General features: G+C 45.0%; 1 protein-coding gene across 1 annotated transcript in view; it reads right to left on the bottom strand.

The window, feature by feature from the left end:
- LRRIQ1 (leucine rich repeats and IQ motif containing 1) overlaps positions 1-18,019 on the bottom strand; it is a 1,142,626-nt gene that overhangs the window by 523,585 nt on the left and 601,022 nt on the right. The window contains exons 16-17 of the mRNA XM_085653925.1: positions 14,979-15,192; positions 8,395-8,514 (exon numbers count right to left, since the gene is read on the bottom strand). Of these exons, the coding sequence (XP_085510051.1) occupies positions 8,395-8,514; positions 14,979-15,192 (334 nt within the window). The remainder of the gene's footprint in view (positions 1-8,394; positions 8,515-14,978; positions 15,193-18,019) is intronic.

The following is an 18,019-nucleotide window of genomic DNA, read 5'->3' as shown; positions in this document are numbered from 1 at the left end:
TCTTGTAACGGCTACTGTGACTCTTAGAAAATTCCTGTGCTTTGGGTGCATGGGAATAGGAAAATACACATCTTGAATATCGAGGGTTGTCATAAAATCTTCTTGGTTTAAGAGTTGAAGTATCTCCTGCAGTGTTACCATGCAGAATGATTGCTTCCTGACATAGGTGTATCAGGTTTCTCAGGTCTAGAATGGATCGCCACTGCCTTGACTTCTTGCGGGCCGAGAAGAAACAGGAATTAAAACCTCTTCCTCTGGGGGCAACAGAAACTCTCTATAGCTCCTTTTTGGAGTATGATTTTGACCTCAATCTTGAGGAGTTGTAGATGTTTGTAGATGGAGGGTTGGGGCGGAGTGGGAGGTGGTCTTTGGAGATATTCCAATGTGTGGCTCATTTTAACAAGGTCTAAGACCCACTGGTCGGTTGTAATTTCCTGCCATCAGCAGAGATAGTTGGTTACTCTGCCACCGAGGTGGGAGAAAGGAAGGGTGGAAGTAGCTAGTGACTGAAGAACGTCATTGGCGACAACCTGTATCCTTTCCTTGACGTTGTGATTTTCCCCTAGTAAGGGGTCTGACATATGATGACTGTGGTGGCTGCCTTTGCTAGTATTGGGGACAAAACTATTTAGTAAATGTGAAATATGAGGGGTACCTATATTGTTGGTAGCCCCCCCCTAATGAAAATTGTCCTCGTGTGCCACGAAATGCCCCTTTTTGGTATTGTAAGGTCCCCAATGATTTGGCCATGTCAGTGTCAGTTTTGATAGCTTGGGGGCCTCATCCACATGTTTTTCGAACAGCGCTTCTCCATCATAAAGAAGGTCTAAGGTTTTGTTTTGAACCTCCAGTCGGAAAGATGTAGCTAAGAGCCAGCCTTGACGCCTGAGCACTGCGGCACCTGTTAACTGCCAGAAACTGATACTGGCAATGTCCATGGTGCTATCTAATTTTTCAGAGGATGTCCATTTACCTCATGCAACACCTTCTTGGCTTCCGCTTTGACATCTTCGGTTAGCTGGTCGAGGTATGGAGCGATATCCGACCACATTTGCCAGTCATAAGTTCCAAGAACTGCTAATAAGTTGACTGCCCTGGCCATTAGTGCGGACATTGAGGAAAAACATTTTCCAATGTTGTCAAGGTGCCTACCCTCCTTGTCTGCAGGTGCCGAGATAAGTGCCAAAGGGTATTTGAAGTGGCGCTGGGCTGCCTGTGTGACAAGAGAATCCAGCATAGGGTGCCCAATAAGACATACAGGAGCAACTTCAGGAACTTTTCATTTTTGTCAAGGAGCAGTAACACTGCCACCACCGAAGCTGGGGTTTTCATTACCTTTATGCCCTCTTCCCAGATATAGTCAAAAATGGGCATGGCCCTGATGGTCTTACTAAAGGGTTCCGGAAAGTCATACAGAAAACAGCCTGTTTGCTTTGTGGGCACTGGCTGATTGAATATTTTTGCAGCCCTCTCAAGTAGGTTATTAAAACCTTCAATATCCTTGCAGCGTTGGAGATGGAGATGATGGAATTGGGAGCATGTAATCGTCCCATTCGTACATGAGTGTCACGAAGTCCGGCCTCTTCTCTACCATCATCTGAGGATGTGGGATTCTGGAGGGAGCTGTCAGTGGGGTCTGCCATTGTGGCAGAGACAAAAGCAGTGGCTGTGAAGCCTGTGGTGTTAAAGGCTGCCTTAGAGGATATTTTGGCAGTGGAGAGACATGCCTAATGGAAGGCGATGATGGAGGGAAACGCCGCCTATAGTAAAACAACATGAACTGCAAGTCCGAAACCAATGATGACTCTAGTGAAACAATCTCCTCCTGGTACTGTTGATGAAATTGATCTGGCTAGGTGCAATAACTTTGCTCATAGTACTCCTCTTCATTGTCTTCTGGTCGATATTTTATGTATACCTCTGATGAACTGTGAGACACACCAAAGGGAAAATCTTCATCCGAGTCATCTTCATCTAAAAGGTGGGCTAGCAGTAATGGTGTTCACTGATATTCTGCCAGCGACGAGGTGGAAACTGATTTCTTTGTCGATGACTTTGTCGATGGTGGAGACTTCGTCAGCGGGAGAGACGCTGACTGAATTGCCGGCCTTGAGGCGAGGACGATCTTAGGCATCGATGGTATTGGAGCTTGGCTTGTCGATGATGAGGTTGTCATTGAGAAAGATGAGGCCATCCAGAAAGTGGAGACAGTGGTAGTCGAGGAGGCAGTGTTCTTCGCTGTTGACAGTGTCGATGATGATTCTCGTCGACGGTACTTCACTCGTCGACGATTGCTTCGTCGGCAGCATAGAAGATGGCTTGTTAAAAGTCTGAATCACCTGAGGCAGAAGTGTAGGAGGCTCGGACCTTGATTTTGAAGGTGTTTCTGAAGATGAAGATAATTACTTAGCAGTCTCCTCTCACGGTCTTTAAGTGTTTTAGTGGAAAAGGTACGACATACCTTACATTCCTTTGCTTTATACGATGGGTATAGACAAAAAATGCAGTCATGATGAGGGTCAACAAAGTGAAGCCTCTTTTTGCCACAAGCAGCACAGCACCTCAATAGGCTCTTTTTTGCTTTCTCCGACATGGTAAAGTCAGATTTGAGCAAGAAAAAAATACAGATACAGAAGGATATAGATATACCTGTAAATATATGAAGGGATATAAACTCCAAATTATTTGTAGAACAAGTCTGTAAAATGAAAAACTGAGCAGAGTTAAGTGGAGACTCCCTAACATGACGTACGGTTGAAAATCCGAGGGACTGGAGCTTCTCAAAAAAGTGTTCTAGAGGGAATGCAAACTGATTGGTCAAGACTTAGGTTTGGTTTCTTCTTTTATAAAAATGACAATGATAGCTTATTCAACTAAGGGGAGTAGGCCTTTTCTAGTCTATACGTATCATTTATAAGGTACCAGGGGACTCCCATCTCAACGACGGGGAATGATTCAAGCATGTGAATCTATGAAAGTTCCAATACTGGAGTAAGTGATTATTTCAATATTTTGACTCATGCCACAGAGGTGAGGGCTAGCCCTGCGGTGGAAGGGGAAGGTGCTAAAACTACTATTATTGGGGTTTCTGGTTGGGTAAACAGACCAGCATCCTTCAAAGTTTGCTCCTCTAAGGGCTTAACAACAAGGTTTCAACTTCTCAGCAGTACTGTCACCCACCAATTTAGGAGGACATCTCCCATGTGGGATCCTGGGGAGGCACATCGCCACCCAAAGGAAGTTGGCTGTCTGGTGGTGTGGTGTCCAACTCAGCTCTGAGAAGGTCCTAGATCAAAAGTTGATCACATTCAGTCAGACCCCCCTTTTCTTGACACATTTCCAGTGCAATCCCAACAGAAAGAGTCTCTCTGAGTTAATAAACTGCTACTAGCAACTGGTGTATTTTGTAGGTAACAAGTTTGACTCTCGGCAAAGCCAACTCTGTCATCCATCTTTACAAGGCAGTACACTGAATAGCACAAAATGGAGAATAGTAACACTTGTTTAAAACTAGCAAAACTGTGGCATGCAATGCTACATAGAAACAAAGTATTATTGTTAGCTCAATGCAAGTGCTGGACTCCATTGTGGTATTGCAAGCTTCAAATTGCACTGCCTCTAATCAAAGGTAAAAATTAATTTTCACTTTTATTCTTAGAGGTCTGGCATCATTTGTCTTTACTTTAAATAAGCTTTGTGTCTATAAGTTAATAAACATGTAGTTCACAGTTTTACAAGGCAACATTTTCTTTCATTACTGAGTTACATTTAGGTCCAAGCAATCCTGATGTAAAAGTATATTGCACTCATCTGCTGATAGCCCCCATGGTCCCAAATCACAGGTTTAAGAAACCCTGCCTTAAGACCTCACAATGCACTGAACAAATACATGTTAAGGTAAGGCTTAACAGATGACCAAGAGTTGGTAGATATTGTATGTCTCGTTGAAGAATGCACCAATTACGTAGAGGTAACTGATGTAATGACTAGAACGTCATGACCATATTCTAGGGGGACTGCCCCAAGTGAAGGGTACTATGGTTCAACCTATTGGGGCTACCACTTGTTGATCTATGGTTTATTGCTCAAACTACAAAAGTCCCATCTTCCCCATCCCCTTAAAAACCAGTGTCATCCTGCTAAACAGGCATAAAATATTTGGAGTCTAGCTCTACTGGCGGCTCGGAAATTCATTGTAACAGGAGGTAGGTTTCATTTATTATGACATTTGCCTCCAGTTCGGCTGTCTGATGGGGGACATGTCAGGAGCAGGATCCTCTTGCACAGGGATTAGCCGCATCAGTGGTTCTTTAACACTAGGGCTTTGGGTATGGAAATAATGGGCAGGCATCATGTTTCTCATTGATCCAGCACTGATTGGTTTCCACTGCTCATGCAGCTTGCAATGGCTTGGATCCTGTTTTTGATGCTTTGTCTAGTGTCCAGACTAGGGACTCTCTTCTCTCTGAAATGTCTGCAGTTATCAATTTTTTTTAAACTAAGTTGCTGGGGTTGGTTCAGCTGGGGCTTTTAGGGGAGGGAGACTTTGCTATTCAGCTGTTTCAGTGTCCATCCACTTAAAGGTCTTTTGCTCAACACTGATCTCTTTTCAATCTTGGTTCCTGCCAAAAGAGGGTCAGTCTTGGGCACCCATACCTTAGACTTCCTGCTAGATGGTTTACCTTAGGGGCTGGTAGTGGTCACACTTAAAATATGATGGGCCGCTTTGAATGCTTTTCTGGTGTCTTTGTTGCAGGGTTGGAAATGCTGGCTACATTGGTCATATAGTAGTTGAAGGGTGTTTTCACTCTTTGGTCCTCCTAGGAAGTTTATTTTACCTCTTGGAATTTGACTCTGGTTCTGTATGTGCAACAAGACCGGTCGTTTGAGTTTTAGGATCATTTTCCCTTGGCCTTTCTGTCCTATAAGGAGGTCTTTCTGGGCCTATTTCTTCCCCACATTGATGGGGGGATTTAGGATCCTAAGTTTGCACATCACCTTACTTCAGGGTTCTGGCAGATGCTTGGGTTCTACATTCTGTTGCTGTTGTTCTTCCTTCAAGTGAGGATGGATCTAGTCCTATTTCCTTAATGGGTCCGTAATGTAGTGTGCTATATGCCTAATGCTGTGGACTTCTGGGCCTGAAGGGCGCTTTTTGGGGACGGGTGGGTTGAAAGGGGGAAAATTAGCATCTTGGTTTTTGGCCAATAGCATTGACCTGCTGGGTGTTTGTAGCTGGTGACTTAGGCCTCCCTGTCCATGTTTGTTACATATTGCCATTGGCATGTTCCTGAAGTTGCGGCTGCAGCTGTTGGCCAAACAATGCTGTCACTCTGTATCTTTGATGTGTTCTATTTCCTCATTATATGCAGGTTTTGAGGTTGCTTGTCTGTATTTCTGCGAGGTATCCATGTCTCAACCACTGGTTTCTTCTTTATTGCAGCTTTATGTTGCAGTGACAATAAAAATGAATGAATCAGAAGACACAACTGTAATGTTTTGAATACACAGGGTAATCCTCATTATCCCAGTTCCTAGTTACATTGATGCAATCCCTCCTTCCCACTTAAGCAGTTGTGGTACATTTTATTGGCATGAAAGGATGTGGTTGTCTATCTGCTTCCATTTGTGAGAGGAACAAAGGGAGGAGCCAAGACAAAGGGAAGGAGTTATAACATAGGGAGGGCTACTGCAATGATTCTCATCAGTTTACTTTCTGCACTAAAATTACATTTAAGATAGTTATGCAAAGTGACAACCACCATATACATTTTGGAAATGAGCTTCTTGAAAATACAAAAGAATCTTTAGGGCTTTTGACACAGGAAAGTCCCCTGCATGGATGGTGACAGGTGTGCTCCTGGGGCCAGAGTGCCCCAGACGCATGGGTATCTGGATCGCTGGTACTGATTTTTGGTCTCGGACGAACACAGCTCATCCGTTTCTCATGGTAATGGCATCTTGTTAGGCCAGAAAAGGAGGACCAAGCGCTACCTTCATAGTGGTAGAGGACTACTGCCCTTGCAAGGAGTTAAGTAACATGAGTGTGGTGGTGGCAGAATACCTGTTTTTTGCTTAGAAAGAATCAGTCGAGTTAGCAGGCCTTTTTACCTGTGTCACTGGAGTGGTGTCTACCGTCCCACTCATGTAAAGTTCAGCTGATGTATACATAACTCGCACTTTGCTAACATAATGAATGTGTGTTTCACTGGGCAGCGTATGATACCTGCATGTGCATGCTGGGATGTAGGTGGGCCTATGTATGGTACATAACATGAAGGTCTGTGGGTACCATTTTGTAAGCACAGGGCCAGGATAAGCTATTGAAGGTGAGGACTGCAACCCCCAGACTGGCGATGTGGATAGCTAACATTTCTGAGGGCTGAAGTAGGAACACACACAGTGGAGGTACAGGAGCAGAGCATCATCTCTGCACATCAAAGGACTATTTAATTCCATGAGGAGCTATTTTTGAAAAGTGAGATGGTGTACCTGATAAGAACGGCACTGAAGGATCAGGGAATCATGATGGAGAGAAAGGCATAGGTTTTTGAGGCATATTTCAGTGGAGGCTTTCAGCCGGGTGTGATCCCCAGTTACTCCCTAGGCCTGTGCATTGGGTCAATCAATTTGGAGCTGCTCCGGCTGGAGCACACTGCCTCGTTAACAAAGGACAGAACAGGAGGAAGGGCGCTTCAAATAAGTCGACACCCACAACTGGAATATCAAAGGATCAGCCACTAAATTACATCAGTGTCTGGATTTTGACTATAAAGCTGGGAACTTGAGTCCCACAAGTTTTTTTTAACAGCACTGCTCAACAAGAGAGAAGATATTCAGGACTTCTATCTGCTGGAGCCAGGACTAGGAACCAAGATCTGCTATGCTTCCTGCTGGGTGAGAAGACATTACTCAGGAAGTCCAGACCACTTGCCCTGTGCCTGGAGCACCAGCCGTCTGCCTGCCTACCAAGACCAGTAGACCCTGTGAGGAGAGTGTCTATAGAGAGCGAGGCCTAGTGGGGATCCTGCAAATGGATCCCAGTGAGCAAAGAGTGAGACACCTGACCCATTTGGGATAGCTGCAAACAGAAATCGGAGGCCCCCATGTGCCAGGTGAGGGCCATTGTTAAAGCTAGGGTTGTCGCTTTTGTGCTGAGAATGAGGTGACTCCTGTGTGCCAGGAGAGTGACACCGTGATATTAGGGCTGTCGCTCTGGTGCAGGTTAAATCATCAAACCCCGGGTGTCAGGAGGGGTCCACTGTTGAGGTAGGGCTGTTACCCTGGATTAACATAGTCATTCAGCTGTGAAGATCACTTACTGATTACGTAGGAGCCGCAGAGGGGACATCCGCCACCAGTGCTGGCTATCTGGAGACTGAGGAGACCCGGCACATCATCAGACAAAGACGGGGGCAGGTCGCATACCCTCGACATCAGAGCCCGCAGAGATGTGCCCTAGTCCTTCCAAACTTTACGGCTGCCATTGTGTCAGGTAAAACTGTTCATGGCCAGTAGGCCTGATGTGGATTTGCACAAACTCGGCCTGTAGCACTGCTGAAGTTGACTCTTAAGGCTAAAATTAGACTTTGTCACGTGGGGACTAGCTTGGGCCGTACGTGAAAGTCACCTCCAGTTTTGAACGGGGATAATGAGCCTCACTAGGAGGGACAGAGGCACTTTGGGATAGTGCCCAGGACGACACTAGTGTACAGATCTTAAGAGATTGTGAATAATATTTAATGTGCTGCCTCTATGCTTTGTATTTTTTTATTAAAATACTATTTATGTTCCTAAAAGTAAGTATTTGACTGGACAATCAGCTTATTGCAATTGCTGTTGTACTTTGACTCTTGTGCTTGTGTATGCTTAACACCTACCCCACCCTCCAACAGTCATGGACTGCTCGATCCGCGCAACCAGTGGGAGTCACGCGGTGAAAGGGGTAGTACTTGACTGAGTTAGTAGTGCCCTTAATAGGCCGACCCGGGACAGCAGGAGTAAAAGGCCACAACCCCACTGTTGGGTCCAGTAACCCGTCACTGCTCCTTGGCACTACGAAAAGGGTTTTGGCAAAGGTTAAAATAAACGGGTCTGTTCTTAACAAGTTGTATCAAAACATATCTAATAATATTCTACAACATAGTTCTGTCATTCAAAAGTTGCCGATGGTTGACACTATTTTTCAAAGTATAACACTCTGCATGTGGCTCAAAACCATGTAGCAAACATTGTTTGTTATGTTGTATGATTTTCAATACAACATGCACTTTAATTAAAGAAAAGGAAGCATACAACGTGCACTTTAATTACAGAAAAGGAAGCATACAACGTGCACTTTAATTACAGAAAAGGAAGCAATGATTTAATGTCTACAGTACGAATGCTACCTACTTCGTCATACGTAAAATCATCCAAATTTACTTCTTCGAAGTCCTCGTCCAGTTCATCAACTGCAATCGCAGCAAGGGCAGCGGAGAGTTTTTTCCTCAAATAGAAACCCTTCCAACAGGCCTGAACAAAAATGTTAAAACACATTATACGAGACTGTAAATCAAGTTCAGATTCCCTACTTTATTCCATTGGGAACATTAAACACCTTAAACTTTCATTTTATACCTCAATGATTTTCTTTTTGCGCTTTGTGGCACTTCAAAATTCAAGATAAATGAAATCCCGCCATATGTCAGCATACCCAGGAGACTCCTCTGGTAAGAAGAATGGAATCCTAAAACTCCCTTCACTACAAGCTTAGGTCAACTAATTACATATCTGACAGTACCAATGGGGCCATGGTAGCCCGGGGGAAAGCGAGATACAAAGGAAAACACAAGCGTGCTCTTTCAGCAATTATATTTCTAAGGAGTAGGAATCAAACAGCCATTTGTTAGAGCTTCCAGTGGGTAAAAGTGCTTTTACTCGCCATTGCACAACCAATGTATTGGGCAATGAGGGACATGTTTTAGTTGGTTCCGTACATAACATCCGATGTGTTCAGAAATAATGGTTTTAGACGGAATTCTAGCAACAAACAAAAGTGAAAACTAGAATTGGCAAAGCAAGTAGGCCTGGCTTTAATGCGCCAACGCACATAAAGAGACATTTACAAATTCCCTTTATATGTGTTGCACGCACAAATGCTGTTTATCACATGAAAGTCTGCCCTACTGGCTTCTCCAATGCAGGAAAAACATAGCTGAGAATGCCACTTTCTGGAAAAATTCCGTACAGGAGCTAGATAATTGCATGTGACAAAATACGTGACAACTGGGTGCATTCCGCCTGGACTCCATCTGAAGATGTGGAGATGAGAAAAAATAACCAATAGCAGGAGGTGAGAGAACTATTCCTTTTGTTGGAGCCAAAGCCACATTATGCCAATTAAAAAAAATTGATAACAGTGGTCAACCAGACAGCTGTGCTGTCGAACCATACCAAACAAGCACTGGTAAAGCCAACAGGCCACACCTTTGGAACCCATTGGCTTTGCCGATGAGATAGCTGTGCTATACAGCATCCCCGATGCTGAACAGCATAGCTTTTATAATGTAAAAAAAAAGCCATATGCGGTCAGCCGCATCATTTGGTAGGTGATCGCAGCGAGCATCCACATGCCTACAAAATGACACCATTTTTATTTTATTTTCGGTCTGCTGATCCTATTTAGATTTATAAACAACCAATAATATTGTGTGGGAGGGACGCTACGGGGGGAGAAACACCGAGGGTGGGAACAAGCAACACAAGGGGGGAAAGGTGAGCAACAGGAAGGAGTGGGCGAAGGAAGGCGGGGGTAGAGGGAAGCAACGAGGTGGAGAAAGCAACGCGGAGGGGGGGAAGCAACAGGAGAGGGGGTGAGTAGGAGAAAGCAACACTGAGGTTGTGGGCAAACAGAGATTGATATGAACATGGGTTCGGTAATGGAAAAGAGATCATGCAACACAGGTGGGGAAGAAGCACACAGACTAAAAAGCAATGTAGAGGGATGGATAAGCACAAAAGGGCAGAGAGAAGCATACAGACAGCGAGCACAGCTCAGGGGGAGACATACATATGGGAGACAGCACTGAAACACATGCACTCTCCTAGAGTGTTTAGCAAAAAGAAGAAAGTAGTGCCTGAAAACAGAGCAGCGGAAGGAAACACATAATGAGCCCATGTTCCAGGGGTGGAACAAAGCCAAGAAGAGGAAGTCAAGCCCACACACGCTACCAAATTAGAATCAAGCAAATGAGGGCTATAATGAAGCCAACAAATGGTGTGTAATGTGCAGGCTCAAAGCCTACTGTAAGGTAATAAAATGTCTCTCAGTGCATGCACTGTCTGAGGCAAGACCAAAAAATGGCTGGTCAGTGTAACCGTGATAACAATATATCATTCATACAAATAACAAAGGAATATTGATACGTTGATAAATAAAGGAAACACACTCTGTTTGCTGTACATTTCAAAATGCTTTCGTTTGTTGGATTGACTGTTTTCCTGTGGCAGGGAATCCCTTGGAGGCAGGGGCAGCTCCTCCGTAATGGCAGAGGATTTTCGCCCCACTGAGTCAGTCAGTGGCAAATAAAATGATAATATACAAATATTATCATTATTTTCTGCTAACTAACTGAGCCAGGGAGTCTTGGGCGGAGGCCGGGCATGGCAGGAAGGAGGTGGTAGTGTGCACTTTAAAGTGCACATTTCGATTTGGCTGGCTGTCTTAGGCTGGCCAAACAGACATGCGCACTCAGACGTCTCCAATTCAGCTGTGTCGCACAGCCGGGATGCAGAAACGCAACAGGCACTAAGGCACTGTCTTAGCCGCAAACGAGGCTGCTCAGACCAATCTTGGCACTGCTCTCATACTATGAGAGCAGCATCTAGACTGGGTGGGCAGCCTGTGCTGGTGTCCCAGAGACTGCTGGGACACCATCAGGAGTGAAGAGGAGCACCGACGTGCCAGAGGTAGGACAGGTAAGATTATTTTCTATTATATCTCCCTTAGCCCCCCCACCCCACCATTGGAGTTTTGTGGCGGCCGTCAATGCTTGGAGGGTTGCTGTATCTTGGGACCTTTCACAAACAACAGTGTGAATGTCTTCACGGTGTCATTTGTTAAGCCGCGATGTGAGTGTCATCCTCTGCTTGTTCCAGAGTTAATATCCGTGCCTCTCAATCTCAGTGAGTGTGACCATCTCCCCCAGTACCAGTATGCTTGTCTGTCTTTCCCCATCACAGATGGCATATCTAGGTCTCCCTATCCTAATGTGTGACAATCGCCGCCAGTCTAAGTGCCCATGTCTCCCAATTTAAGTGTTATTATTTACTTTTCTGGTGTGTCATTGAATCCCTATTCCTGTGTGCATGTCCCTGTCACAAATTGTGCATGTCCATTTTGCCCTACACCAGTACATGACTCTGCCTTTGTCCATGTACCGTGTCTTAGTATGGGTGTCAACGCCTCTGTTGGGATGGGAATGTTTCTTTTATGGTGTACAGTTGTGTACCCTGTCCTTAGTGCCCTACAGCGAGTATCTGGCCTCCTGTTTTTTTTTTTTGGGCCCTAGCCTCACACTATCCTAGTGTGTTAGCAGAACCTAGGCCTGTTTCCCAACATAAGTGAGGTAATGGACACGTCCTGTGACTTACAGGGACGCACCAAGTGTGCCTTCATTTAAAGACAGTGGACTACTGTCCCTGTTGGTGGTGGCAGCATACCATGTTTTCTGAATGCATAGTGGTTACCAGACCTTTTTATCTATGTGACAGGAGTGGAGGCCTGTTGGCCCACTCATGTAAAGTTCCGCTGCTACAGGTGAACTCGGATCACTGTGCTGCTATCCTGAACCAATTTTGTATCTATGTGTGTGGTCTGCGTATTACACATAATGTGCATGCCAGAGTAAACCATAGTGAAGAAGAGCCGTGGGTTGCACTTTGGAAGACCCTGGCCTTTTCATATGCACTAGATGGAAGTGAGGGTACTTTCCCAGACTGTGGATATGTATTTCTGATATTCCTGAACTGAGGGAGGGGACCAAGACACTGAAGTGGGAAAAGAGGAGACAAGCCCCCCTTTGAAATTCAATGAGGGCCTACCACTGCCCTAAATAATGCAGATTGGTGGATGGTTGTGGTGAAGGGCGGGACTGCAATTCCTGGTGTCAGAGTATTAAGTGTCATTTATAAAAAGGTCAGCCTTTTGTATGTCTTCCTGATCACTGTCAGATGTGGCTGTAATAGCTACGTGCAGAATCCTCACATCTTTCATTGTTCTCTTATGGGTACTCCAACTTGGAGACAATCCTGCGGTGAGCAGCATCACTCTACAAAAAAGTTGAGTCTGTAAGACATCCTGTGAAAGACACATGAAAGAAGAACCAATCTAAACTGGTTCTGGAACTGCAGACAGAATATGCATCCCTGGTTCTTTGTACCTGTTTAAGAGAAGGAACTGTTGACCAACTTCTTGTTCCATTTCCATGTCCTACTCGATCAAGGAGAGGTTTCTCCGCACAGTACTCAGAGGACTACTGCGCAACCACGGTGGGTGTTCACCTGACAGCCAGCTCCCTTGGAGTCTGACTTGAAAGAATAGATGTTCCTTCTAATGGAAGGATGATCTTGCCTGAAAGAAGAAGGAATGAGAGAATCAACCCTGAAGGAGGAGCAGCCTAGTGATGTCCTAGTGATGGCCTCAGTGATGTGGGTTAGTTTGACAGAGATTTGTGGAACCATGACTGGCATGCTCCAAGCTCGGAGCCAGTAACCATCACTGAAGCGGAGGATTTGCAGCACTGCCAAAGTGTGTCTGAGCAGATCAACCCGTAGATCCTGCTATGCCCTCGAGCAGTATGTGTCACTGAAGAAGAGACCTGTAAAAGCCCATGGCATTTGCCAAACCTCGCTAGAAGTAAAGCTGCTGTCTTGAGGTGCTTGCCACTGTGTACCCACATGATTCTTTTGCTGTCAGGTGCTACCTGGAAGTGAGATTGAGTGGACAAAGGTCTGATGCTGCACTGAAGTACCTTGAAGTGACTGAGCTTCTGTCACTGGATCTGAGACAAGAAGCGGTCTGCATCACCCCAGAGAGGACCAAGCCACTGAATCAACAAGTCAATCTGTCTAGGAGGAAGCAGGCCATTGTGAGAGCTACGGGTAAGTGAGTGAGAGACCTATCAAGGACCCAAACTGTGGGAAAAATGGGCCCAAACTGTGGGTAAAGCAAACACTAAGAGATTGAGGGCCTCCTCGTGCATACCCGCCAGGGGGTGGGGGAGAGGGAGTCCACCTGTGCTGAAACCTACACTAGGGTAACCTTAGACTAAGGAAGGGGGTAGAGGGTGCATTCTCGCCAGAAGGCAGTAGTCCTGCACCTCTGACTTTGAGCATCCAATGCTTTCTGTATAGTGAGAAGTATTGAATTTTATTGTGCATTAAACTATTCTTTTATAAAGATAAGCACTGGACTGTACAATCACATTATTACACTGTTGAGTGCTGAGATTGTTACACCTCCACAATAACCTCCCTGCTGAGTCCAGTGCTGAGGGGGCTGTGCTTGGCCCTGTTTGCATACCCTCGGACATCATAAGAAAGCAATCCCAGCTCCAAAGGCTGTGGTCCAGTGCCCCTGTATGCCCTGCTTGCCCCGTTGCCCCATAAATAGGGTCTGTCACCAGAAACATATGATGAAGGCGATTCAAAGTTCTAGGATGGTCTAAACTGGAATGAGAATCCACAATAACTAGCAAAGGAGTGACCGGGTCATTCGGGTGGGAAATTCTCAGCACATGTTAAGATTCAATGATTCTATTTGGAAACGGTCGGTTGCAGTTAGTGGTTACAGGGCCGGCTCTAGGGCGGTGTAATCGGTGCCACCGCACCGGGTGCTTACTTGGGGTGGGGATGTCATTTTTGCAAGTATATTATCATTTTAAAAGCACCGGTTGCTGCGTGCCTGGCCTCCAGCAATTTTCAGGCATCAATTTAAATGTCAAGATAACTCAAGTGTTTGATCGTCTTACTGGAAAGAAAAAGATCGGAGGTTTGTAGACGCTAGTGGAAGTTTTGACTCATCCAAAGGTAGCGCAGAGGGTTAAAATACCCGCTGCTAAGAACTGTACCATGCCGAAAACCATGTGCATATAATGTAAGAGAGCTCCTTTCGTTACTTGTTGTTTATAAGTCAAAATCCTAATATAGAACATTGACCTATTAACTGTCATCAAAGAACTGCATGCAAACTGCAAGGTATATGTTAGTTCTATATGTTTTTTGCCCAGTCTTTCATTATCCTAATATTGCCAATAAGGTTCATTTTGGTAGAAAACAATTATTATTAAAAAGAGCTCCTAATAATGATGTTATGTTTTAAATGCTGAATTTGTGTTTTTCCAGAATAAAGACTCTTAAACTACATTGCCTACCAGTATCGATGACATGTCACTCCTACACTACACCTTGCAGTCCTGTCTGATGTAACATTCCCTATACACTGATTAACCCACATATGATTGTCTCCGTGCAATGTGTGGTGTAAAGTGCCCGGACACCTTACACTGGTATGAGTGGTGCTATAAACTAAATGATTCCGAGAGACCAGTGGTTATGGAGACTTGAGGGGCACTGTTAAAGGGTGCTAGTGAGGGAATCCGTGGCAGAGGTGGTCATTGGGGGGGGGGGGAGGGGGGCGCCAACAGACAGGGTCGCACACGGCGCAACCAGTGTTAAAGCCGGCCCTGAGTGGTTATCGCATAACATGGCGCGGCTTCGGCCTTTGTGTACCACTGTTGCACACCCTTGCTCTAGTAGAAAATCTGTGGCGAAAGAAACGTATAAAATCGTGAATTGATATAGTTTCCTACCAATTTGCATTTTTTGTCTTGCTGCTGCTGGAGTAACATTGCTCTGTACATTACGCGACATAAATGTTCAATGTATTTTGATCCCCATAACCTGTGTGACCGTTCACAGGCTGACAGTTCACCAACCTGAATGCGTGTTGCAGCTGCACATCTACGCCGTGGAGTGGCGAGGTCTGACAAAGTTTCTTTCCTCCAAGCACTTTTGTTGCTCCTTCGGCAGTGGAAGTTTCTCCACGCTGTCTGGATCACGACAGCAGCCTCATGAAGTGAGAGGTAAAAACTTATATCTCTGCGTACAGCATATCCTCGCCAGTGTCGCTGGATAACAGTGGCTGCAGAGCTAGCAGAAACAGATCATATCATTTTAGCATTTATCACAAGAATCATTAATAGGCCTGATCGTGGCAAGCTAGTGCGATGGTTATTTTCTATTGAAAGCATATGCCACAAAAATAATTAAAAAACAAAAAAGCAAGTTGCAGTTTTAATGTGGTTGTATACGCCAGCACTAAACATTTTCAATTACATTTTTTTAAAGCACTCCATATCATTTTAATATAGCAGCATATGTACTTCTTAACAGGCAGGTGGAGTTAGTAATGGTATTTTGCTTGCTCATATTTGGACTTGAGTTCACGGATAGTGGGTCCAAACTTTGCTTTACCAATATGTTTTTCTTTCAATTCTTTATCCATGATTTTCTATAGATAGTGCATGTTTATGAAAAAACTTTGTCTTCAAATTTCAGTCATTTAAAGCCAAAAAGTGACTTTTCTTTGTGCCAGTAAGAATCCTGTTTTTCTGCATTGTGTATTTAACTAACAAGGGTGTGATACCTTTACTCGAAGTTCAAAGACAGCCAACAGGCTGAAGTGGGCTGACCTACCGGCACATGTGTGAGCTGTAGGGGGAAGGGTCTTAAAGTCAATGACAACTGAACAGACCAATGGATTAGGCCTGGGCTAAAAATCCGTTCCGTTCGCGGAAATTGCGATAATTTGAAATTTTCGCGTTCCGCGGAAAGCGCGAAAATGTCAAAATATCCGCATTCCACAGTTTAGCGATAATTTGTTTCTTGCTCGCGCTGTAAAATAATACATTCTCGCGTGCGCGCGATCGCCTTACCTGAATCCCCGCGTTCGCCGACAAGTTTTCCCGATCCGGTCGCGTTCTCCACAAGATGTTGGATTGTTGGTAGCCATTTGCGCTGTCTCGCGATAGTTCGCGCTCGCAGTAACTTCATGCGTCGCGCGATCACGTCTTTCTCCTCACGATCATGCACCGCGAGAAAAGTGAAAACAAGATGGCCGCGCCCGCGAGCAACCGCATGGGTAAGTTGGCGAGCCGCGACCACGCAGAAAATACAGCGAACGGGCGGGAAAAAACTTCCGCATCTTCGCGATATTTCCGCGTGTTTGCGGAGATTTTTTACATTTTCGCGATAATTTGCAAAAGTGAATTTCGCAAATTCCGCCCACCCCTACAGTGGATGAGGCCAGCCGACCGAAAACCGCTCGATATGTCATTTTTAAAATATTAAATGCGCCTTTGGCAACAGCTTTCACCTCCTGTTGCCCACCTCTGTCGTTAATGCAGAATAAAGCTTGGCCCTTCCCCGCGTTCAGGTGTTTCGAAGAGGGAAAGGAGAGGAAAGACTTTCCTGATGATTTGTACAACTTTTTTTGAGCTCACCAAACGTTTTTTGAGCTCAACATAGCATTCTTGTTAAGACTGGCAATCTATTTGAATAATTAACGGCAGTGTGGAAAGAGCGAGCACGAGACAATAAATTAGGAGCTGGTCAATCTGCACTGCTGCACAGAGCTTTCCCTCCTAATATTTCTCTGTCACATGCAAGAGTATAGAAACCCTTCAAAGAGGCAGCAGTAACTTGCCTTCAGAAAAAAACAAGGGGAAGCTCCTTTATTATATACATAAAAATAAACTTTCGTTCTATCTCTCTGCTGCCTTTTACAGCTAAACTTTGGATCATGTGGCACAGGTCTGTCCTCACATCTCGAAATTTCTCAGTTCTTATACGTGCGCCAAGCTGGGTTTCGCTCACCACGTTGTACTGAATCAGTGATATTGTCGGTATTAGATGATATGCGCCGGGACTACGATAAAGAGCTTGATTTACTCCCTAGTTGTGTTGGATTTCTCAGCAGCCTTTGACACAGTTGACCACAAATTTTTGATGGCCCGTTTGGCGGCTGCTGCGCTGCGGGGTCCTGCTCTTGAATGGATAAGATTTTATTTGGAGGACCGCACTCAATCAGTCCATCTGGGCCCATCTAAGTCATAGTGGCCCAATTGGATTGTCGGCTCCACCAGGGGTCTAACATTCACATTAGAGCCCACATCCAGGCATTAGGTGACATGAATTGCAAAATATAAAATTATGCAAAACTCTCAACTAATTTTCATACTTCATGCTCCTCTGCCTCTCAGCGAAAGTTTCAAACAAAGATGCATTTTATTTGTGATTGTATGGGCAGTAACTACTTAAAATGCAATACAGAAAAAACTGAAATCGTGATTCTCAATGATAAAGCTGATGTGTGGAATCCTTGTGCTTGGCCTTGAGATATGGGGGCAGTTTCCCCCTGCAACACAAGAGCAAAGTATGGGGGTTACTATAGACAGTGAGTTCTCACTGAAACTCAGATTGGATCAGTGATTTTAGCATGCTTCCAGACTCTCAGGAAAATAAAAAAATCCACGTTTGTTACTCAAGATGCCTTAATCATGGGGTTTATGGCTTTAATAACATCCCAGCTCGATTATGACAATTCTTTATATATTGGCTTTCCAAAGAATCAATTCCATAGACTTTAGAGTGTCCAGTCGTAGGCAGCCATTATGATATTCAAACAACCCAGAAAATGTCACACACAACCTTATATAGGGATCTTCACTTGCTCCCACTGGAACTGTGCCCCCCTACAGGCACCCCATGGCCCTGAGGAAACCTTTGTTTCCTCACCGCTACAGGTTTCAAGGCGGCCCCACCGTCATGAAATCTGTGGCCGCTTGGAAACTCCTAAGATGCTCGGCAGTGCCATAGTTGTACTGCCACCATATTAGGGCCTATCACCGCCGCCGGATCCATGATCCCCGGAGGTTGCAGCGGGCCTGTGGCAGTCCCACTGCCGTAAACACAACAC

The sequence above is a fragment of the Triturus cristatus genome, chromosome 4_1, assembly GCF_964204655.1.
Source record: "Triturus cristatus chromosome 4_1, aTriCri1.1, whole genome shotgun sequence".
NCBI classification, from domain to species: Eukaryota; Metazoa; Chordata; class Amphibia; order Caudata; family Salamandridae; genus Triturus; species Triturus cristatus.
This window is presented reverse-complemented; position numbering and strand designations above follow the sequence as displayed.